General features: G+C 42.5%; 1 protein-coding gene across 10 annotated transcripts in view; it reads right to left on the bottom strand.

Moving 5' to 3' along the window:
• Window positions 1–10,134: 10,134 nt before the first annotated feature.
• BCL11A (BCL11 transcription factor A) overlaps window positions 10,135–25,056 on the bottom strand; it is a 106,836-nt gene continuing 91,914 nt past the window's right edge. For 3 of the 10 annotated variants that reach the window (XM_058428455.1, XM_032176647.2, XM_058428456.1), the window contains 2 exons: window positions 20,227–20,369; window positions 10,135–10,643 (listed from right to left, as the gene is read on the bottom strand). In XM_058428455.1, the coding sequence (XP_058284438.1) occupies window positions 10,542–10,643; window positions 20,227–20,369 (245 nt within the window). In that variant the 3' untranslated portion in view covers window positions 10,135–10,541. Of the gene's footprint in view, window positions 10,644–18,346; window positions 20,370–25,056 lie in introns of all 10 variants that reach the window. The other 7 variants (XM_058428450.1, XM_032176644.2, XM_032176645.2 and 4 more) reach the window with 3 other exon arrangements.

Below are 25,056 nucleotides of genomic sequence, written 5' to 3'. Positions count from 1 at the left end.
GAAAAGAACGAATCTATGCAAATAGGCCCTTGGAATGCATGCTTGCATTTCCTAACCCAAGTATAGTATGTATGACTTTTAGTGATTATGTTTTGCTGAGGCACGGATTAAGCCTTGTGCTGACATGAAGAGGGGGTGCTTAGCTAGTGAAGGAAGTTTGTCTGCTCACAGACTTCATCTCACACAGGACTTGCTTTCCTCCCTGTCCCCAATCAAGGTCTATACCTCACTTTTTCATTACAATTTACTATATTCAGTGAGAGGGGAAGTATGGGGTGTCCTGGTAATAGCAGAGTGTTTTCACACCTCCGGGAACATTTCCATGTGTGTTGAACCCCTCAGACGCCTCCCGGCCATTCCCTTGTGACTGATCCTTAGCATATATTTACACGCTTGCTCCTAGGCCACCGTCCTGAGGTGGGGGTGTTGCAGGGGGGACATTGCTGAGACTTGTGACCATGGCAGGTCACAGGAATGGAGACCACAGAGCTCTGGGAGAAACTCTAGGATGAAATAGAGAGTTTGCAACCCAGCACCGAAAAGGAATTCTTTATATGCCCTAAATATTATGACTTAAGACACTGGACAGTCATAGACTAGTCCTGCTTCCAGGAGAAACAGGATAGTAGGCATGGGGGAGAGAGATAGGGAAGGACACCAGATGATATGACTTATGACTGCAGTACAAAAATACCAAGTCTCTATTTTTGAAATGCAAGCTCCAAAAGAGTGAAGCCCCAGCCTGCACTGCCTTACTTTGTGCAGAGAATGCTTCTTTGGTTACATATATACATGCTTGCTTATTCTAATCCATGCCTTTATTGTGAAATTCATCTAATGTTGTGGTCAAATGGCAATAATATTATTACAGGACATGGGCCTGTACCAACAAGCATATTGCAAAGAAAAAACAATATAAGGTAACTTTTACAAATAGTCAGGAGAATCAAAAAATTCTTAAATCACAGCTGGGTGGTGGCTCACGCCTGTAATCCCAGCACTTGGGGAGGCCAAGGCAGGGGTATCATTTGAAGCCAGGAGTTTGAGACCAGCCTGGCAACAAAACAGGACCCTGTGTCTACAAAAAGAAAAAAAATCTTAAATCTCCCCCCAAAAAAGAAGTCGTTGTACCTCTCTGATCTGCAAAATTCTTGTAACGTTCTGTTCTTTTTTCTGTTAGGTTTATCATTTTGCTTTGAGACGTGATACTAAAATGTTAAGTGCTTAATGAGACATGAAGTCGTCCTTTGTGTTGTAAAAATAGTCAATCCCTAGGAACTAACTGACCTGTTTGGGCCTCAAGGTCTTTATCTTTAGGCTGTTTGTGGTGTGGTGTGGTGTGGCATCAACCCATAAGGAAGAACTTTTTCAAGCATCTACAGTCTTTGATGGGTCTAGACGAGCACAAATGGGGAATTTAGATACGGCTTCAAACAACAGGGTCAATGTCTATTTGAATATGTCAAAGATGACTACATAGTTTAACCCAAGTACTGTATGCACAGCAGAATCCTTCTTCAATGAAACAACCAGCACCTTCCAGGATCGGCCTTCTACTTGTCTCTTGGCTTGTTTTGAATTCCCTTTCAATCTATTTCATGCCCTGCTACACTCTTCCAAATCTTTTCTATGGACATGATTTTGAATAACCATTAACTGACTATAAGATTTAAGAAAGGCCATGTGTGATGGCTCACTCCTGTAATCCCAGCACTTTGGGAGGCTGAGGCAGGTGGATCACCTGAGGTCAAGAGTTCAAGACCAGCCCTGCCAACATGGTGAAACCCTGTCTCTACTAAAAATACAAAAAATTAGCCGGGTGTGGTGGCGGGCACCTGTAATTCCAGCTACTCGGGAGGCTGAGGCAGGAGAATTGCTGGAACCTGGGAGGCGGAGGTTGCAGTGAGCCAAGATCGTGCCATTGCACTCTAGCCTGGGCAACAAGAGTGAAACTCAGTCTCAAAAAAAAAAAAAAAAAAAAAAAGATGTAAGAAAATGTTGTTGACTATAAGATAAAATACAAGCCCCTTGGCCTATTGTCAAAGTGTCTCCATAACATGGCCCCAAATTAGTTTCCCATGTTATGTTCCACTAGTTTCACAGACAAACCTCTTCCTGCCACACTGGTCTGGTCAGTGCCCTCCAAACACTGCAGTACTGCCTTGAACTGGTTTACTGTCATCGTTTCTCTCTGTCATCTAAATCCTAGCCTGTCTTTGATGGCTTTTAGCCATCAAACATCTAACATCTCTGTGGGCCCCAGAGAAATTATCTTCCTCTGCATTCCTCCAGTTGGCGTCTCTCACTTACGGATTAATCATATTACCCTCTCCTATTGTTATGTGCTTTTATGCATATAATCTTAGCCCCCACATAGGACCAACTGTAATCCCTTTGAGGACAGCGGTTGGATCTCGTACCTATTTATAGTTCCCCACAGTGCCTAGAGCCTCTTGCACACCGCAGGGTGGGGGAAAATATTTGCTTATGCTGATGATCTGAGAAAGATAATACTGCAAACGGGAGAAGTAAAGATTTCTTTGTCTTGTTCCATTTGGAATGAATTAGTGGCAGGTAATCAGTTAGAGGTCAGCTCAGAAGGTTAAAATACATGGACTTATCCCCTGTTGCAGGTCTCTTATCTTTACAAAGACTGTGTTCCTGTTACTAACCTCTTTCTAAATCATTGGTGTTGTTATTTACAAGAAGGACTGGGCCAAAAACGTGAGGAAACATCAATGTATACTCATCCCTACCATTTGAAAAACAAGTTTTAAGTGTGTGTACCACTGATAAAGTATGAAGAATAACATTCCCATTCATTCCAGAGTACTCAGGCCCTTTGCCTGGGACTGCTAGCTACACAGGCAAAGTGAATTCTATATCAGCATTTTGTAAAGCCCACTATTCTCACCATACCAGCTTAACTGCAATCAGTTATTTAATAGGATTCTAATTAATTTAATTCTCCACTGGCAGCAATTTCTGATGCACAATGACTGTGCCTTTTACCTCTTTGCATCCCTTCCCCAGCACTTAACTCAGCAGGTTGCATATAGCAGGAACCTAATAAATATTTGTTGATGGAACAAATGAATGAGCCATACTGCAGATGGAGAAGACTGGAGAGTGAATTCCTCAGATACGCCTCACAAAACCATACTGGTTCTCCCAGCACCAGAAATGGACAGAAATGCAAGCACCACAGCAAGAAATGGCACCAGCCTTGCTCCATAGTCTGCAGAACCAGAGCCCTCAAAGCAAAACCACTTTGAATAGACTCCTTAATCAGTTTAATTAGCACTGTTGTTAATTTTTTAAGATGGTGAACTCAGCGTTGGCATTACAAGTGGTGACAAAATTTCAGGATGAGGTAGATACTAGGAGTCAATATGTAGAGGTTGGGAGTAAGCATTCCGGAGTGATATGACAGTAGTAGTAATACTAGTTGCAAAACCTTAGACATGACATTTAGTCTCTCTAAGCTTCAGTAGAACGAAAATAATAATAGTACCTATCCCACACGATGATCAGGAAGAAAAATAAGAACATGCATGGAGGACAGGCACGGTGGCTCACGTCCGTAATCCCAGCACTTTGGGAGGCCAAGGTGGGTGGATCACCTGAGGTCAGGAGTTCAAGACCAGCCTGGCCAACATGGTGAAACCCCATCTCTGCTAAAAAATACAAAAATTAGCCGGGCATAGTGGCATATGCCTGTAATCCAGCTACTCGGGAGGCTGAGGCAGGAGAATTGCTTGAACCCGGGAGGTGGAGGTGGCAGTGAGCCGAGATCGTGCCATTGGACTCCAGCCTGGGCAACAAGAGCAAAACTCCATCTCAAAAAAAAAAGAACATGCATGGAAAACCCTTATCACTGGGCCCAGAATATAGTAACTTCTCAATAAACATTAGCTGATGTGATTATTTCTACTTTAACCTACACTTTCCTCTTTACCAAGCTCTGGGCAGTCTGCCAATCAAGGACGAGAAGGGTTAGGTTCTCAGTCAGAGATCACATTTCAGAAACATCTGGGCCTGGATCTCCAGGCACCCGAAAAGTCTGGTGCTTTGCCACCCTCAGTGAGGTGCCAAGGCCCTGTGGGAGAGGGCTGCCCTCCATGCTACCTTTCAGCAGGAAAAGGGGTGAAGAGGGACCCCCAATCTTAAAGTACAACCAAAGTGATAAGATGTACCCTGAGCACTGTACATGCAACTGTGTAAAAAATGTGTGCATGACGACGGCTTTAGTTTTCGAACAAAAATCACTTGCTGCTTTTTTTCTGTGACATAAGCTTATAAAGAAAAATGGGTTTACTAGCCAAAAGCAAAGGAAAGCCCACCCTTAACATGGACCACAACCCCACATCCTCGTGGCCATCAAGACTGGATGTCAACACTCCAGTCCCAAGAGGCCGGAACACATGAATGTCTCCCACTGCTGTGACTGTTGTGTGCTGCTGGGAAGTAGGAGGTAGGAAGCAGATTGTGTCCTTCCTTTTTCAGAGGGAGGAATGGGCCTTGAATGTGTCACATGCAGAGAGAGGGGACACCAGGTGGGTCAGCATGGCAATGATAAAGCCAAGATCATAACCCTGAGCTGTGGGCTCAGAGAACAGCACCATTTACCAGTCCAGACCGAAAAGCACAGGAACCCCATCCTCATCCTGCCCCCGACACATAGGCCTGTGTCAGAGGGAAAAGAAAATGTGCTCTCAGAGAAGCTGAAAAACAAAAAGAGTTCCACAAATAAGGCATATTGGCTACAGGCAAATCCACACAAAGGACCGCTTTAAAGAAAAATCTCTTGTGTTCCTGAGTTCTGAGCTTTGGGTGAGTTTCTGAAGAGGAATATTTGCATTTTGGGTTTTCCCCTTTGTGTGGTGAAGCAACAGGTAAAATCAGTCACTCTGAAATAGAAGTGTGAGCAACTCTGCAAATCTTAGAGCCCAAAGGAAGCTAATTTCTGCGTACCTCTCAACTGGCTTTCTACGTATTCTAGAAGAGGGACAAATCAGCAGGGAGAGAGAAGCAGAAGGTTCAGAAATGGCAGCGGGAGTTGCCTGCTTGCATTACCATCTAAGGAAATTCAGGGAACTATCACTGGGGGAAAAATCAGGCAAATTACTTCGTCTCAGACCATCCTCAACAGGGATGTTTGATTTGCTGTTGCTCAGTGAGGCTTCCCGCTGTCTTTCTCCTATTTCAGGGAGGGCTTTGCCTGTGCAGGCTCTAAACAGCTGCTGCGCACAGCAACTGCTGCCCTACCGGGCCCCAAGACATTCAAAGTCAACCCGTGTCCACTAGAAATAAATGTGAATCAAAGGGTGACCCGGCCACAGAGGCCGGGTATGGTGGCTCATGCCTGTAATCCCAGCACTTTGGGAGGCCAAGGTGGGCGAATCACCTGAGGTCAGGAGTTTGAGACCAGCCTGGCTAACATGGTGAAACTCCATTTCTACTAAAAATACAAAAAATTAGACAGGCATGGTGGCTTGTGCCTGTAGTTCCAGCTACTCAGGAGGCTGAGGCAGGAGAATCGCTTGAACCAGGGAGGCAGAGGTTGCGGTGAGCCGAGATCATGCCACTGCACTCCAGCCTGGGAGACAGGGTGAGACTCCATCTCAAAAAAAAAAAAAAGAAAAAGAAAAAGGTACAGGTTATGCTATTGGTTATTTGGATTCTCTAACAGGATGTGATGTGGCCTCGAAATTCAAATTCAGTGGGTGTTTCTCTTACATCTTGTCTAGAGAATGGAACAGATTGTGAGACCCACTTAAGTCATTGGAGATGAATTTGGTTTGATGAGCAGCCCTTTTAACTTTAAAAGCTGTCTCTCAGCAATTCTTGGTCTCCAGGTTTATTTCTACCATTGGAGGGGTGAATTAAAGAAGAATCCATTCAGGTTGTGACCTAAATCTTCTGCATCATAGGAATATTATTTTAGAAACCTGTATTCCGTATGGGGCAGGCTGACATGTTCCCTGCTAGTACTGGCACTACCAAAACAAGCTTTTGGGTTCGTTCTTAAATCCTTCTGAAATGCATACTTTTGTGCTATTCCTATTTCTGAATTTAGTGGGTCACTAGGGAGAGATTTGCCACTTGAATTCCTTTGCACAGGAGCTGGGAGACTTGGGTTCCAATTCTGATTCAGCCACTAACTGTGTGGTTTCAATCTTGGCTGTGATGTTTTTTTCACACTGTGATCTTAGGTACTTCACTTAATCTTTGGGCCCTTATTATTCTGATCTCTAAAATGAGTGATTACTAGGATTCCTTTCAACTTCAGTCTATTCTTTTCTTATCTAATTTATAGAATCACAAGGAAAATTGATTATATCATGAATATAAAAGTATTCTATAAACCTTAAGTACTTCCTGGGAGCATTTTTTAAAATACAAAGCAAAAAGAAAGGCCATGTGGTTAGTAATAAGATATCCTAATTTAAACTAAGATAGAAAACCAGACAATGACTGCTTCTGGATTTTACTGGACATGAGAAATTCCATGACTTAATGTAACTCCTGGGGAATGCAAACTGAAGAGTACTGTCTCTCCTAGGCAGTCAGAGGAAAGAAATATAATATCGTTTCTCTGCTGGTTAGGAACGCAAGATGAACTCTTGAAGAAGGAAGGTAGGCTTGCATCACTGGTTATTTCGGAACTTCCACCAGACTCAAAATTCCTCAAATCTGCTTCCTTCACACTTTTTGAGTCAAAAAGGAGTCAAAGCTATGTGGCATACTGTAAGAAGAGAACCAACAGTCTACAAAATACTTCCATTCTAATCCTACTATTACTTCTGGGGACACTGATTTATAAAACAAGAATTATAAAATAAGAATTTTTAAAAAGAGGAATAAATATAGCTATCTTCGTCAATGTTAACCTCACTATCAAAAAAAAAAAAAAAAATCATGTCAACGCACACAAAACCTGAAAGATATTCCTGATCACTTGAAGGGCTTGGTTTTAATCTGAATGCTCTTGGAAACTCCAAGCAAAAGTGCCCAGAAAATATGCTGCCAAGGTTTGGGGCACTCAGACCTCAGCAGATTCCAAGATTGCACTCCTTGCCTAAGAGTTTTCTTTAAATGATCACTGACTTTTGAAACAATTATTTCTCAAACAGGCTGATATTCAACAGGCTGGATGCTGGGTGCTGCTGGGGCTCTGAGTATCTTTCTCTACCATTATGGACCCCAGAGTCTAACAGACCTTTTTTATATAGTGTGATAATCTGGCTGGGCATGGTGGCTCACACCTGTAATCCCAGCACTTTGGGAGGCCGAGGCGGATGGCTCATGAGGTCAGGAGTTCGAGACCAGCCTGACCAACGTGGTGAAACCCCGTCTCTACTAAAAATACAAAAATTAGCCAGGTGGTATGCACCTGTAATCCCAGCTACTCAGGAGGCTGAGGCAGGAGAATTGCTTGAACCAGGGAGGTGGAGGTTGCAGTGAGCCAAGATCGTGCCATTGCACTCCAGCCTGGGCAACAGAGTGAGACTCCATCTCAAAAAATAATAATAATAATAATAATCTGAACAGACCACAAAAGGCTTGGGAAAGTAGAAACAATGCCCTGTATTTGGTCTCCTCCATCTGAGTGGCTGGGACTCTGTCCTCTAGTCTGTGCTCATGTCAGGCAACCAATTTCTCTCTCTGCAATCTGAAGTTCCACTCTGCAGAGAGGACACAGTGAGGACCCCTGGCAGATTTGTGAGCCTCTTCCCTGCTTCTGCCATTCACAGATAACCATGATCTTGACTCATCACACAGAGAGATGTCTTCCCAAATTATCAATCTTGTATGGGGCTTCAAAAGTCTAGCCCTAGGCCAGGTGAGGTAGTGCAACGTCTCTAATCCCAGAACTTTGGGAGGCCTAGGAGGGCGGATCACGAGGTCAGGAGATGGAGACCATCCTGGCTAACACAGTGAAACACCGTATCTACTAAAAATACAAAAAAAATTAGCCGGGCGTGGTGGCACATGCCTGTAGTCCCAGCTACTTGGGAAGCTGAGGCAGGAGAATCCCTTGAACCTGGTAGGCAGAGGTTGCGGTGAGCTGAGACCTTGCCACTGCACTCCAGCCTGGGTGAGAGAGCGAGATTCTGTCTTAAAAAAAAAAAAAAAAGAAAGGCTAGCCCTAACACAATTCCATTTCCTAATAAATTCTGTAAATAAATTTTGGTTGTCTTTCAACTTAAAAAGCCATGGGAAAAGACAGTCTTTTTGTTTTGTTTGTTTTGGGGGGGTTCTTCTCCACAGTGAAGAGGAAAAAAGATATCCTTTATCCACTTCCATTATCCTCTTACCCCTTAAAAATCCCACTTTTAGAGATATCCACTTATTTACAAACTGACTCTGAGAAGAAATAAAAAGTGAGGGTAGAAACACAGAACAGAAATGAAAGTGTAGTGACCACCAAGTGCAGTTACAAAGGCTGAACTTGTCTCAAGACCCAGGATTGTTGTTTCAATTCTGGCCTCCCTTTGGAAGTGGTGTCACTCTTTCTAGGCATCAGCAAGGAGTTCAGCACATTTAGGAAGGATGCCATCACAGAAACCCTAATGGTCTTATGTTTCAGCAACACATAGGCAGAGCATGGGGCAGGGAGAGGGTTTCTTTATGAAATAACTTCTTGTCTGGAAGGCCCAACTAATTGAGAGGAAGTCACAAACAGGCTACTTGTGCAATCAGGGTTATTTGTCATGGAAAAGCCACAGGGGAAAGATGATGGCAAGGAGGCCGCAACCTCCCTTTCTCAGTGCACACATCTGTCGGTAGGAAGAGGCAACTCTGCATGCCTTTACCAAAGGCCATCCTGGGTCTGTATGTGTAAGCCATATGTGTGTGTCTGTGAACATTTATGATTTATGTGCTAACACAGGAAAAGATACTCCCTTTGATCAGTTAAACAGAGTTTGGTGAAATTAGCCCTGGACAAGAAACCAGAAAACCTGGCTTCTCTTTCTCTCTTACTGATGTGGCCTCTGGCAAGCCCTTAACCTTGGTGAGCCTCAGTCTCCACCTCCATAAAGTGGAAGTCGTGAGATCTGTCCCAGAGAGCAGGTGAAATAATGCACGAGACAGCACTGTATACAGTACAAGGTAGTTCACTACTGTAGAGAGTCATTATTTATTATGAACAAGCAGGAAAGAATTCAGATGCCAATTAGTTGGCTATCTGTTCACTAAGCTAGGTAATCCAGCCAGAAGGTGGATGGGTAAGATTTTCCCCCCTCAGGTTCTCGGCCTGTATGTGAATCTACAGCACACAGGTGTCTGAGCTCTGTTACTGACAAACCTATTTTAATTTGCTATATTGTTTCTAATTCTCTTCTGGACCTCCAAGCAGTAAAAAACACCAAACTGAGAAAAGTTCTGTGCAAATTAACTTGGCCAGCAAGAATTTTTACCACCTGTTTGTAGACGTAACTTATTTGTGGCACTAATTTCTAAGGAATGGAGCACTACTGTGATTACAATTGTCTGTTCTCATGTGAACTTCTTTCCTCCTACAATTTCCCCCCTCTAAAATCTGCCCCAAATTTCCTGATGTAAGTACTAAAGAAGTTTTACGTTTGTTTGTTTGTCTGCATTAAGATATATTTCCTGAAGGTCTGGGAACCTAAAATTAGAATATTTAATAAGCAACTACTGATATTTATCACCTTCTTTAGGATTTACCACTCACCCAGTGACGTTATCTTTCCTAAGCTAAATTAAAAGACAAATTCAAATCCTGCATGGTAGCCACCAAAAGCATATATTTGAAAAACAGGATTCGGCGTGCCATATTACGCATTATTTAATGGTATGCAAATTATAAGTCAGACAGTTAGGAAAACCACACTTCAGCATTAATAAACAGCAACACTACTACTACATTAATTATGATATTGCTATGATTTATTCCCAAGTTTTGCATTTTGATTCTCCTTGAAAATTTATGCCATCTGATAAGTGGTAACCTAGTTCCCCTCCTACATCTCCTGCCCATTTCTCAAATCTGTTCCTCCTACCCACCCGATGGGTGTCTGTAGGAAACGGGTACAGAAATACAAAGTCATAAGCAGCCGCATTGTCTTATAAGCATTAAAAATTAAAGAACAAGCAAACACCACCTAAAGCTCCAACATTTATTGTGTCAATGTTAAGCACACTTTTTAAAAGACAACATAGAATGTATAGAAACAAGGGGTTGGGGACTCATGCGCATTTCCACAATACAGGTAATTAGGTTGGCTGGTTTCAGAAGGGCCAGGGCATCACTCATGACAGCGATGGTCCACGGGCCCTCTCTATGGGACTGATTCACTGTTCCAATGTGGGTCTGTTTTTTTGTTTTTACTTTTTATTAAAAAATATAAATAAAATGGCACTGCAGGCCTAGGCTGGAAGGACTCTGCAGGACTCTGTCTTCGCACAACGGCTTCTTGGAGGCTACTGTCAGAAAACATCACAAACTAGCAGGATGACAGACCACGCTGACGTCGACTGGGCGGCACGCGTCCACCCCGCCCCTGGGGGCTTCAAATTTTCTCAGAACTTAAGGGCTCTCGAGCTTCCATCCGAAAACTGCCACACATCTTGAGCTCTCTGGGTACTACGCCGAATGGGGGTGTGTGAAGAACCTAGAAAGAGGTTGGAGACAGAGGAGGGGGAAAAAAAAAGTACAGGTGTGACTTGGCCCAATGATTTTCTGTTCTCTAACTAGCTTTTTAAAAATTAGAACTTAAACCAACCACAGGTCGAGCCACTGGCATCTTAAGCATGATTTCAAACTCAGCCTCCCCTCCCCAAGTATCTCTGACCTCTGAGTGGTCTTCCCATGCCTCCCTCCCTTCCGTCCCCCCAAGGAGGACCCAGGTCCCCCTACCCCTGCCCAATTGTATGATAGTCCTAATAAACTCGGGACACACCTGGAAGGAAACACTTTCCCTTATGACTGAGAAAACTTAGAAACAGTCCTTTGGTTGAGGAGAACGGGAGAGGGAGGAGGGAAAGGGGACACCTTCTCAAAATAATAATAAAATTATAAAGAAACAAAAAATCAAAACTGATGTAAAAGCAGCACAACGAAAACATGAAATGTCATCAAGTTCAACGTCAAAGCAGCCAATGATTTACAAGAGGCGAACAAATCTCTGAAGAGAAAACCAGAACCCAAAAGAGTTGCTCTCAAATTGCACCAAAAACTGCCTGTAGTTTCTTTCAAACATGCAGTTTTCTTTTCTTTTTTGGAAGGGGGAAGGCAATGGTGAAGGGAAGAAGGGAGTGGTTATTTTCCTCCGGGGTTCCTCCCTTGCTGTGGACATTGACTTGAAGCAGCAGAACTGGGAGTCCGGATGTGCCGAGGAAGAGGGCTACCACTGTGGCATTCCAGGCCTCGTTGCCATGGCGACCCGAAGCAGGGGCCTGGGGCCTCCTCTCCCCTGACTTGGCGCCGCAGGAGGCCCGGGGTCTGGAGCTCAGCTGCTCTCACGCATCCCACCCCTGAGCAGAGCAGCAGAGACCTGGGCTGAGGGGCATGCTGTGTCCAGGTGGGTTCTGGGGAATCCCATTCCCAGTCCAGCGCTAAGTCACTGTCGTCGAGGCCCCTTTAGCTGATACCCCAATCAAACCCCTTCGTCCAACCTGCTACCAATATTCAAAGTCCTAATAGACAAAGTATATCATGGGCACGTACCACGTTCACAGCTATTTAAAAGCACAGCCCCCCTATGGGTTTAGGGGCTCCGGCTTTAGAGGATACTTGGGGAAATGGCTTAATTTGCCTTTTCTACCATCCCTATGAAAGATATGATACACGTGCTCCCTTGAAATAGTTTTTGCCACTTTACAGAAAGGAAAAACGTATTTGGATCAACCATCGAGCTGTGTTCAGCCAAGTTTAGGTTCTTAAGTACAATGACCCGTGTGAACTGAATTGGTCTCTTTCCCATTTGGAAGGGAGGAATTAATGGTATCCCATGACCGTAGATGACGCTGGGAAATAGAGAGAGAGAAAGAGAGAGAGAGAGAGAGAAACAGCCCCATCCCCCTAAAGGCTGAGTCACTGGCCTCGTGCTGTATGTAGTAAATGAAACAGCGGGCTAATTGGATAACGAGATGCCAGCAAGCAGAAGTGCAGACCGGACAACCCATGTCCACAGTTCATAGCTATAGCAGCCCTAGAGTAAATACACATCATCCCAATTCCCTCTATGTGTTCTGATGTCCATTTCTCTAACAATGGGTTCATTTATTTTCAACTGGGAAAGATGCAGGGCTTTAGGAGACAACTAGGAATATCTGCTAGATGGCTCATGCCTTTTAAAAGTTAGCAGTCTTTTAAGAAACATTTTTCCAAACAGGTTGAGAGAACTCTGCCAATCCCATCTTCATGTCGGCAAAGTTCCCACAATTTTTTTTTTTATGGGAAGTTGTCTGAAAAAAAGAGAACGGGATGCGTACATTCCTGAACACACCAGGCCCAGGGACAATGGAGTAACAGAATCGTAACGAGGAACACACAGTTACAACACAGTCATAAGAAGTCATGTTCGTGTGTGTACGGAGGGGGAAAAGAGGCTTAAAACAAGAAAACACTGTATTTCCTCCCTCAGTCTCTGTGGACAAAGTGCTACAAGCAGGAGAGGATGGGGCCTGAGGCTTTTCACTCCTTTTCAGAAATGCCCGAAATAATCCCAGTGCCTTTCAGCAAACTGTGTCTGTGAATAAACCACCTCATTTCCTTATTTCTCCAGTTGGAATTATACCTAAGCCATCTCCTGCCACTTCCTTTCAAGTTCTCACTTCTAGCATTATGAATATATACAATACGCACTTATTGCATATACAAAAATGGTATTTAAATAAACAGTTCTATATCTGCAGAATGCCCTGGGAAAAACTCAGCTACTTCACACTTTCTGCCATGGCCAGTGCAAATGAAGAACTGTGTTCAACTCACTTCTTAGCAACCTTTGTAATGTGTTGGTTCCAGCCTTTTTGTAGGTCCTAAACAAAGAGAGGATAGCAAATGGGTTCAGGATGGAGGTAATATAGGCACTGGAAGAGTTTCTGGTTTAAAATCTGTGAAAAATAGAATTTGCTGTATTTCTGTTTATTAAGTTGCTCTCAAATGAAGATTAAAAAGAACATTTTAAGCATCAGTTCAGGTATGTAGAGAACATTCCACTATTACAAAAACTTACTTGAGGATTTTAAGAGACATTAATGTTCTTAGTAGGTCCTCATTTAAAAAAAAAAGATCATGAATTCATCTTACTATTGGAAATTTGTGTTATTTTATATTAAGATTTTAAATTTTAGAGTTCTGGATACAAAATATCATTTATAAGTGATATTCATGTTGCCCAGGTTCTCATGCTTCTATTGTTCATCAGCTTCAGAAATAATATTTTATCAGAAGGCTTCAATAAGTCAGGAGACTAAGTAACCTGAAGAACCCATCTCCCAATAAATTTATTTAACTTTGGGAACATGTAAATCAAACATAATCTGTGATTTATCACCAGATGTTTGCACTCCTCCCCATTCCCCATTTGATTTAAGAAATTTGAACAGACAAGTATACAGTATCCACCATTAATTCTGTCTGTCAGGATGCAAAACCTAATTACACTAAGAGCATCATATACTGAGAAATTAAAATGAATACTGTATATAAAACCTACACAGCTGCACTCATAGCTCCTAATAAAAGAGTAATAGGGACACACAGAGGTTTTATGGACATTTAATATGGTGGAGTCGAAGTCACCACATCTAAAGCTGGCATGGCACTGGGGAATTATTTCTATCTGTCTTGAGCAGCATTTTGGATTCAGTTTTGGAGAAACCTAATCCAAAACACATACAGTATATCTTTTCTAAGTTCAGTGACAAACATCAAGTTCTCAAGGTACCGCACGCCCACCCCACCCCAGCTCCTATGTAATATTCTCCAACGTCCTTTCTCAGTGGATTCCTCTAGCCTCACTCTCTCCTTCCCACCCAAACTGGCTTTTCAGAAAACATTAACTTTCTTTATACTTTAGGAAGATAAAACTATTTTTGCCTCAGATAAAAGGCATGACATGAAAAGGCCACCTTACAGGCACTAGGGCATAAGAACTGAGCGACAAAAAATGCTACCACAAGAAGACAACAGAACGGCTTTTGTTTTGGTTTTTTACAAAAATAAGAACAATGTATTCATTCATCTACACTGGGAACAGGGAGACGATATCACAGAGGTATGTGTTTAGTAAAGCAAATAGATGCTGCAACATGCAGTATTTGTAAAAGTGACAACACAGATTTCTAAGGATTTTTAAAATAGACCTAACTGGCTGGTCAGAGATAATTGAAGGGTATTCCCACCCTTATTTGCTGTCATCCGGGAAGACCCTATCAAAACACCTAAAGTAATCTGTAGCATCTAGGGTTCCTAGGATCTCAGAACCACAAGGCAAACCACTATGCATCTCAGGAAATCAGTGGCTGATTCCAAAGATTTCACTATGTCTGGCTACACCCCTAGTGGCTGCTTTCTTTTCTTTCCTCTCTGTCTTTTTTTCTCCCTCTTTTTTAAACAAAACAAAACAAAACAAAACCTGATGCCTTTGTTTCCAGATGTTTAGATTTGAAAAGTGGGGTTATTTTGTTATGAGAAAAGACCCTTACATGGAAACCAAAGAGCTGATTTAAAAAAAAAAAAAATCTTTTTTACATTATGTTCTAAGGTAAAGCAAGGATGGAAGAATAGAAAAGAATTTTTAGACAACAAGAACAGCAAAAAATTTAAAGGAAATAAGTTTAAGATGCTATTACCAGCAAGTTTTTTCACTTATGTTTGAATGGATTTCTACTAAGAGATGGAGTAAGTTTTTAACATCAGACTGAAAACACCTTCCATTTCTTGAAAACTATTCTAGAACTGTAAAGCCTTAAAACTATGTCCAGGGTTTGAGATATGTCTATTTTAATATAGTAAGTACTTTATGTTCCTTTAGGGTATAATACACGCATCAGAATGCCCATAGAAATAATCCTGAAAAAGACTGACTGGCCTTCTCTTAAAACCTGTTATTTTCTTGAAAGTAATTTACAGAGTGTGTCAAATGAGGACACAAGAAGCTTACAATGTGTACTTTAATTTTTTTTATTTTTTCAATAAAGGGACAAAATGGGTGTATGAACAGGTTAATGCAGACAACTGCCAAAAAAACACAGACAGTGGTTTTTCCAATAGAACTTAACAAAGACCAGAAACAAATACAATAAAAAGCCAGGTTGTAATGACCTTTGGTCATCTAAATAAAAAAAAAATAAAAACAAAGAAAAATAAAAGATCAAATTAAGCGCCTCCGTTTTGAACAGGGCACATAAGCAATAATAAATAGTGACTCCCATAGTAAAAGATAAAATTTCAAGTTACGACAAACAGCTTTCATTACAGGAATAGAAAAGGCCAATAACAAAATATTCTGCATTGCCATTTACAAAAAAGTATTGACTAAAGCGGGCTTTCTCTTTAATATGCTTTGCATATGAAATTCTTTCCAATCTAAATATAAAGCACCATTTAGTTTTTGGCAATGAAAAAAACTGCAAAACATTGTTTTTTTTTTTTTTCTTTTTTTTTTTCTTTCTTTCTTTTACTGCATATGAAGGTAAGATGCTGGAATGTAGGGTGATAGAAGGAAAGGGACAAAAAGCACACTACGTAACAAACCAACGTTATTAGCTTGCAGTACTGCATACAGTATGGCAGCAGGAAAAAGGAACAAAAAAGGATATGTACAACCCCTATGACAGCCATCCATGTGACATTCTAGCAGGCTCCCCCAAACCGCCATTATATGGCTTCTCATCTGTAATGTCACACTTTTTTGTTTCTCTCTTTTTTTTTTTTGAAGCATACAAATAATTTGCACTATATTATCCTGCCAAATTAAAAAAATATACTGTGGCAGCCTGTCTTTTTTTTTTCCACTACCAAAAAAGGTACATTGATACCTTTTAAGAGAACAAGCAACAGTTAAAAATACAAGCTTCAATATAAATACTATAGTGCCTAACACTAGATGAACATTTAATTCAAATACCATTCTAGAAATACAGAAAAAAGACCATAAATGTATTTTAGCATAGGAATCAACATGAGTGTGCATTTTCCTATATTTAAGTACTATATAATCTTAAACCTTTCCCCAATGTATGTTTTCTTTTTTACAACCTGAAGAGCGGTGTGTATCCAAGGCATAGAATTTCCACTACCATTTTTAAATGGATAACAAGTCTTGTAACACCACCAAGACAATGGAACCCTAAAATGCAGTTCCCCCCTAAACATAATGAAGTGTTTTTTAAAAAAATTTTTTCTTAACATTTATATTTAAAAAAGTTTTGTACAAAAAAATCCTTGCACTGTAGAAGCGAAAGCAATCATTCATTTCTATGTTAAGTGTATTCTGTTTCCATTCACAGCGCTTGCAATGTTGCGTCCAAGTAAGTAAGCTCAATAGTCAAGTAAATGGCTGGCAAAGTTTTTTTTTTTTTTAGTTTTTTAAAAATGCTCCTCAATGAGATTGTGTTCAATTTTTTTTTCAGCATTCTTGCAACTTTTCCCTTAAGTATAGACCTGTAAACTGGGAAAATTGTACAGTGCACTTAATTGTCCTATCTGAGCAGGTTTATTTTATACTCAACCTCTGTATCTCTGATTAGAGAAAAGATACAGATATCACAGGCAGAGTCAAGTGCTATTTGAACACCAACTGGGGCAGATGCTAGCTTAATAAAAAAGAAAAAATTTAAAAAAAAATAAAAACAATGAATCCTCTTCCATGTTAACACAAATAGCACACAGTGTATGGAAAAGAAATGAAGTACAACTTTTAGGGAGCACAGACATATATACTGCTACTCTTAAAATTCTTTCTCTTCTTTTTTTAAGAATGTCACATTTAAACGCAAGTCTTAAGATTTCATAGTTAATCATCATTGTATCAATATTAGCTTATATACCTGTTCTAGTTTTAAATGGCAAATAGTACCACGTTGTGCTAATAAGTCATATTATTTTCTTCTGTTCCCCTCTGTCAAACCTTATTGTCAGCCTCTTCCTTTCAATATGGTATGCAAGGTCTTAAAGTTTATCATTTGATTGTCCACTTGACAACCAAGTAGATCTGGATCTATTTCTTTTGGTGCCAGAATTTTTAAAAAGACATTATTAAAGCAAATATCTTCATAAAATGAACTCCTTACTAGTGTATTTAATTGCGTTCCAGGGCTTTTGCACATTACACATTCAATTTAATCATTGTTTAAAAAAAATAAAACTTTGGGCAAAACAGCCCATTTCTTTTAAGCTCTCACCAGGAGCAAAGTAGCTTTTATACTGGTATAATCAGTTTTGTTTATAAAATTAAACTAAAGAAAAAATGATGATTAACTAGGACATAATGGGTCATATTTTTAGGTAGCCATTGTTGTGAGAAATACAATATAGAATTATATGCTAGTTCCTAAGGTTTATTACCTCACCCAATGCTGAATTAAGCTACAAGTTTATAACAAGTAGAAAGAACCATCGATGTGGTTGTAATAGATCCAAGGCACTCATATTTTAAAACCAAATGACAGAATAAACTTGTTCTGTTTTCTGTTAATTTGTCAATTCAAGGCCTTTTTTTCTTCCTCTCCAATTGGTACATTTAACCCTTTAGAGACAGACATTTAGCTCATAGAGATTTTTTTCAGTGCTATCTATTCTGTCTATAGAGGGTTAATCCAAAGACTGTTTTTCCTCCTCACGTTATAAAATAAAACTGTACATGATATGTATTACAGAATGTATGCAGCATGGTCTTTTTCTCTCTCTCTCTCTTTTTCTCTCAGAACGGAACTGGAAACAGCAACATGTTTGCTCAGCAACGAATTAGGGACAATTCAAAATAGCCATAACATACCATACATGCTGTCTAAGTTTAAAAAAAAAACATACACAACATGTAAATTATTGCACAAGAGAAAGGCTCAAAGTTTGCGTAAAATGCAATAGTATTGCCCCATACAGATCATGCATTCAAACGGTGAGAACATAAAGGAAAAAAAAAAAAAGGAAAAGAAAAAAGAAAAAGAAAAAGAAAAAAACAGGTGTGCTGGTGACAAGCACTCTCATATTCTTAGCTTCGTTACTTCTGTTTGTTTGTTTGTTTGTTTGTTTAAATCACATGGGACTAGAAAAAATCCTACAGGGAGTGGGGCTGGAGGGCGATGGGGAAGGGGAGTGGTGAAAAAGGGGGTGTCAGGTGGGAGTGAGGGAGGGGTATTAATATACCTCTATTCAGTTTTTATATCATTATTCAACACTCGATCACTGTGCCATTTTTTCATGTGTTTCTCCAGGGTACTGTACACGCTAAAAGGCATCTTACAAATTTCACATTTGTAAACGTCCTTCCCCACCTGGCCATGCGTTTTCATGTGCCTGGTGAGCTTGCTACTCTGGGCACAGGCATAGTTGCACAGCTCGCATTTATAAGGCCTTTCGCCCGTGTGGCTTCTCCTGTGGACAGTGAGATTGCTACAGTTCTTGAAGACTTTCCCACAGTACTCACAAGTGTCGCTGCGTCTGCCCTCTTTTGAGCTGGGCCTGCCCGGGCCCGGACCACTAATATGGGGCGTGCTCCCTCCACTTCCCGTGCCGCTGCGCCCCGAGATCCCTCCGTCCAGCTCCCCGGGCGGTGTGGAGAAGCGCAAGCTCCCGTTCTCCGAGGAGTGCTCCGACGAGGAGGCAAAAGGCGATTGTCTGGAGTCTCCGAAGCTAAGGAAGGGATCTTTGAGCTGCCTGGAGGCCGCGTAGCCGGCGAGCCACTGTGAGTACACGTTCTCCGTGTTGGGCATCGCGGCCGGGGGCAGGTCGAACTCCTTCTCGAGCTTGATGCGCTTAGAGAAGGGGCTCAGCGAGCTGGGGCTGCCCAGCAGCAGCTTTTTGGACAGGCCCCCCGAGGCCGACTCGCCCGGGGAGCAGCCGCGGCCATTAACAGTGCCATCGTCTATGCGGTCCGACTCGCCGGCCACTGAGTCTTCGTCGCAAGTGTCCCTGTGGCCCTCGGCCTCGGCCAGGTGGCCGCGCTTATGCTTCTCGCCCAGGACCTGGTGGAAGGCCTCGCTGAAGTGCTGCATGGAGCTGAGCACCATGCCCTGCATGACGTCGGGCAGGGCGCGGCTCTCGTCGCCCACGCCCACGACCGCGCCCCGCGAGCTGTTCTCGTGGTGGCGCGCCGCCTCCAGGCTCAGCCCGAAACCGTAGTCCACCCTCTCGCTCTCCGTCAGCTCCTCCTCCTCCTCTTCCTCCTCTTCTTCCTCTTCCTCGTCGTCCTCCTCTTCCTCCTCGTCCCCGTTCTCCGGGATCAGGTTGGGGTCGTTCTCGCTCTTGAACTTGGCCACCACGGACTTGAGCGCGCTGCTGGCGCTGCCCACCAAGTCGCTGGTGCCGGGTTCCGGGGAGCTGGCGGTGGAGAGACCGTCGTCGGACTTGACCGTCATGGGGGACGATTTGTGCATGTGCGTCTTCATGTGGCGCTTCAGCTTGCTGGCCTGGGTGCACGCGTGGTCGCACAGGTTGCACTTGTAGGGCTTCTCGCCCGTGTGGCTGCGCCGGTGCACCACCAGGTTGCTCTGAAATTTGAACGTCTTGCCGCAGAACTCGCATGACTTGGACTTGACCGGGGGCTGGGAGGGAGGAGGGGCGGATTGCAGAGGAGGGAGGGGGGGCGTCGCCAGGAAGGGCGGCTTGCTACCTGGCTGGAATGGTTGCAGTAACCTTTGCATAGGGCTGGGCCGGCCTGGGGACAGCGGTGGGCTAGACGTGTTCCCTGCCAGCTCTCTAAGTCTCCTAGAGAAATCCATGGCGGGAGGCTCCATAGCCATTGGATTCAACCGCAGCACCCTGTCAAAGGCACTCGGGTGATGGGTGGCCAGGGCCATCTCTTCCGCCCCCAGGCGCTCTATGCGGTGGGGGTCCAAGTGATGTCTCGGTGGTGGACTAAACAGGGGGGGAGTGGGTGGAAAGCGCCCTTCTGCCAGGCCGGAAGCCTCTCTCGATACTGATCCTGGTATTCTTAGCAGGTTAAAGGGGTTATTGTCTGCAATATGAATCCCATGGAGAGGTGGCTGGGAAGGACATTCTGCACCTAGTCCTGAAGGGATACCAACCCGCGGGGTCAGGGGACTTCCGTGTTCGCTTTCTAAGTAGATTCTTAATCCATGAGTGTTCTGTGCGTGTTGCAAGAGAAACCATGCACTGGTGAATGGCTGTTTGCAAGTTGTACATGTGTAGCTGCTGGGCTCATCTTTACCTGCAAAATAATACAACACCAACATCAATGTTTAATCACTGAGGCGGGCATCAGCAATTGCTTATTTATGTTCCACCTCCAGCCTTCCCTGCCCCCACCCCTCAACCCCAAGGCCTAAGCCCTGACTGACCTACCCCCTGTGCCTGGCACGTCTGAGCATGGGTACCCAGTAAATATTGGTCCAATCAGTCTTCCTGCCATTAAACTCAGTTCTAGGAATTTTATATCCAATCCCCAAAGCAGAAAAATCCTGACCAGTTCTGGCTTGAGGATGAAGGTCCCTATATTCTAGGCACCTCAACAAATGTCTTCTAAACTTTCCAGTCCTATCATCTGTAGTTTGGGGCAAGCCATCTCATCTCCATGTGCCTCTGTTTCCTCCTCATTAAGTGAGAAACTTGGACAAGGTGACCCAAGGAAACTTTTTGGCTTCCTAAATCCCAGCTTTCTATTCCCCCCGGGTGGCAGGTGAACTTTCTAAATAAGCAAACATTTCATAGAGATATCAAAAAAGGGGAAGAAGGTCAACTCACTACAATGTTCTATGGCCCTAAAGATGCTTTCAGCCTTAGCCTGAAACACACTAATTGTTGATATTGTTAAAATGAGAGGATACTCGTAAAATACTTCCATAGAAAAAAGACTAGCAACATTCTCACACCCCAGACTGTGGGAGGATCAGTGAGTCCCAATTGTGGTTCCACAACACCCCATGGGGACGCCCATTTTTATCTCAAAGAATGTTTAAAAAATCTGAAGGAAAAACTTCATTCAGATTTAACTGATAGGCTGTATCCAATCTTTAGGAGTTGTCCCCTGGTCAGACAAATGAAAGTCTGGAAAAGTTAGGTGGAGTGGCTGGTGCCGACTTAAGCAGACACAGCATCCTAGTTTAAGGAACAGTTAAAACAGCCAGCACCATGACAGGCAGCAGGCTGAGAAATGCTACACTATCCTCCTCCTCATTATTTTGAGAGGCTAACAACGTGAACCAAATTATACAACATCCTGCGCCCTCGCCCTCGGCTGAGACTCAGCTCCAGTTGAGAAAGAAACAGAAAGATACAGTTCAGCTAGTCAACTCTGGCCAGTAGCCAAGCCGTCTGGAGAGGGGCCCTGCTTAAGTCACATTATTTCCCTTGCTGAAAAGAACCCAAGAGTGGTAAATGCCACTTTGGCAAAGAAGGGCCAGCTTGACTTCACAAAATCTTTCATTTGGGGAGATGGCTAAATTAAATATATATGGGGAGATAGCTACATTAAATATATATATATATATATGGAATAACTAACCAACAGTTTACTAGTCAACTGCAACATTAAAAAGGGCAGAAGTAATGGTAGCCAAAGGACAAGGATGAGAAAAACAGAAAACCTCCCAGAGATTCTGAAAAAAAGCCTTAAAATATAACTGAGAAATAACAAACTTTTCTCCTTCTTTTAAAAGAAGGGCTGCAAGAGTTCTTTAAGGCCACAGCTAGTATTTCTCAGTAACTTTCTAAGAAGGAAAAAAAAATCTACCAGGGAGGTTAAGAGTGAGAATGAGGAATTAATCAATTATATGATGCCTCCATTTAGCAAGTCAGAAAGAAAAGCCGGCAGGGTCTTCTCAGGAGCCCCCAAACACTGGTATTCCAAAACAAGCCAGCCTTGCTGGAGCACTTGTCTAAATAATGGACTCCTGCCCTGACCTTGTAATTTACTTTACAATGCATTTATAATCCCACTCAATATATCCCACTCCTGGGTAAATCTCTTAAACAAGATTAGATGGTAAGATACCAAAATTAGGTTTCAAACATTTGTCTAATGTGGAAGGGGGAAAAAAGGCAGAAAGATTTTGAAAGAAAACGCTGACATTAGTATCACATTATCTGCCTATTTTTGTTTGCCTCCTCTCTTCAAAGGGAAATAAAAAGCTTCATTGAGAGCATTTTTATAAATTTTTTGTTGTTGTTGAACAATGACTTGTGTCCCAAATAGGCTGGAAAAAAAACTATCTGGTTCCAACTACATGAACCTCTGTGGCTTCCTCCTTGTCCTCCCTAGATCCCTGGGTGACTGTCATACCCATTTAGCCTGACGATCTGAGTTGGGCAAGTAAAAAGATTTGTCTGATAATGCAAGTCCTTAACACGTTCATCACTCCAAATGCCTTAAAATTATATTTTACCTTATAAAAAATCGATGGAAATCCAGGACTAGACTCATAATTAGTGGTGCTGGTTTCACATGTGCCATGAATGTAGTCATTGATAAATGCCAAAATCTGTGGCATACAGCGCTACATCAAGGATCTCATTTGTATCCTTTCAAAAAGGCTTAAATGAGAAAAGTCCATTTTATTTTGCTGCCCTGAGCATCCTAAACTTTTTTTCAGAGCCAGTTATGTGATCATGCTACAGTATGTTAACACTGTGATGTTATCCTCCCCTCTCTCTCATACATCAGGTCAGAGAAAATGGCATTTTATCTTCTAATGAGCATACAACATACAGTTTTCACTATCGCATTTTAGTATTCCCATCAACTAGATATTCTAGATCATGAGGGCAGCTAGTGTAATCATAATGTCAATGAGAAGGGCTGTTACGATTGAGACTAAAGATTACATGGAGAGAGCTGCTTTGAAACTGGTAATTATTACCAGTCCACTAATAGCAAATGATGCATTACAATTTCACCATATAATCTGTATTTCACTCAGCTCGTGCCGGTGTACCATATTATATTACAGTGCTCACAGATTCTAAATTCCTAAACTGCAGTCATCAATAAATGTGTTACTTGCCATAATTTGTGAAATTACTTTGTTCATAACATCTTTGATGATTTAGAAAGACTGGAATTGATTTCCTGCGTGGCAAAATTAGGGCTACATTGATTTATTGATGTGTAAAATATAATAATATTCTTCATTTACTCTGATGAAAATCAACTTCTCAATTTGAGAGCCTCATTGGGCATTTACGGGGACTGTTTTGATTTAGAGCAATAAACTGATACCTGGCCCCTAAGCATAGGAACTTGAGGCATCAAAAGGGTTAAAATCAGCTATTAGCCCACCTACTGGCTTTTATTTTATTTTATTTTACTTTATGGGAAGGAATGACCCCCATTTCTAGTATGTCACCAATGTGAAAAAGTCGTGTGATCTAAGCCTCAAGATTCAGAAGAACAAGTTGGTCTGAGACTGGAATCCTAGCTCTATTATTCACTAGCTTGTAACTCTGGGATAGTCATTTGATTTCTCTGAGTCTTAGAACTCCTATCTGTAAAAAGAGCATAAAAACAGTACCTGTAAGAATTGTTGGGAGGTTCAAATGACAGAAGTATATAAAAGCCCTCTGTAAACTATCAGGTCCAACGTGAATGTGAGTTTTCATTACTACCAGGGGTGATTAATTACTGAGGGTAATGACTAACCACATTACACACCCCGAACAGCTTCCAGAGGAAGGTCCCAGTCCAGGCCTTAACCCAGGCCAAAAGGAGGCTCTAGTTAAAGAGCAGGGGTGACTGGCACACAGCAGGGCGGCCACAGGGAAGTGCTATGAGCTCTGGAAGCCGGGGGCAGCAGGTTAATGCCGCCAAGTGGAATGGGCATCAGGTTTGTTCTAGAGCTTTCTGGACCCCCACAACCCACTTCCACATACCTTGTTCTGGTCACTCCTAAATTGATCCTGCCAGCAGGGGCACCAGCAAACTATGTACCCTCCCTTTGTGGGAAGGTGGGAGAGGACAGGGGTTCCCTATCAAGCTCAGACTTTCCTACCAGTCAAATCAAACTCCCAGCCCTCAGGAAGACCAGGCTGAAGACCGAGAACTATGTTTCCCTGGCCGGCAGCCCTTGGCCTCTCAACTCCACACTCCTCTCAGCTGCTCAACTCCCTTCTATCCCTTCCCTCCAAAAGTGTCTCCGTTCCCACAGCCCCATGCAGGCCCCAGATGCCCCCAGCAACAGAGGAGCTCTCCCCACCCAGCCAGCATGCAGGGACTAGAAACCATGAGCCCAACCTCCTAAACCCTCTGCAATCTGTGACCTAACCCAGGCTTAGACCCAGCTTGGGGGAAGGGAGCAGATGAGGTGCTTTTAACCCCTGAACCACCCAGCCCTCAGGACTTGAAGGCTTATGAAATTCACACAATAACTCTTTGTTACCTAGGATCACCTAGGAGTTAACAAAAATAAACAATTGACTTTGAATCTGGTCTCAGGGTGCCTGCCCTGCTCTTCAGATACCATTTACAAGAAGGGTAAGTGTCGTTTCCCTCCCATCTAAAAACAGTCCCCCTTAGAGCCTTAACTCTGGCATCTTGCTCTTTGTTATTCTCTCTCCATGACCGTTTTCCTTTTCTTTTTTTTTTTCTTTCCACAGCAGGTTATTTTTCATTTACTTTCAAATAAAAATTAGATGTCACACTTCTTTTCTTCTTGAACCTGCTTTTTGTGTTTAGGGCGGAATCACTGCCCACCCCCTAACCTTTTAGCCATGCATGATTCATACCATGTGTTCCTACACAGAGAAGCAAACTGTATTATTTTCTAAAACAGTATCTTTCAGAAAACATTTGTATAAATGGACAAATTTAAGTTTCATAAAATGGTCCCTACTATAAAAGATCGCTTGAACAAGTAAATGATGGTGGTGGTGGTGGTGGTGGTGGTGGTGTTGGTGGTGATGGT

This window comes from Hylobates moloch, unplaced genomic scaffold, assembly GCF_009828535.3.
Source record: "Hylobates moloch isolate HMO894 unplaced genomic scaffold, HMol_V3 SCAFFOLD_15, whole genome shotgun sequence".
NCBI lineage: Eukaryota > Metazoa > Chordata > Mammalia > Primates > Hylobatidae > Hylobates > Hylobates moloch.
This window is presented reverse-complemented; position numbering and strand designations above follow the sequence as displayed.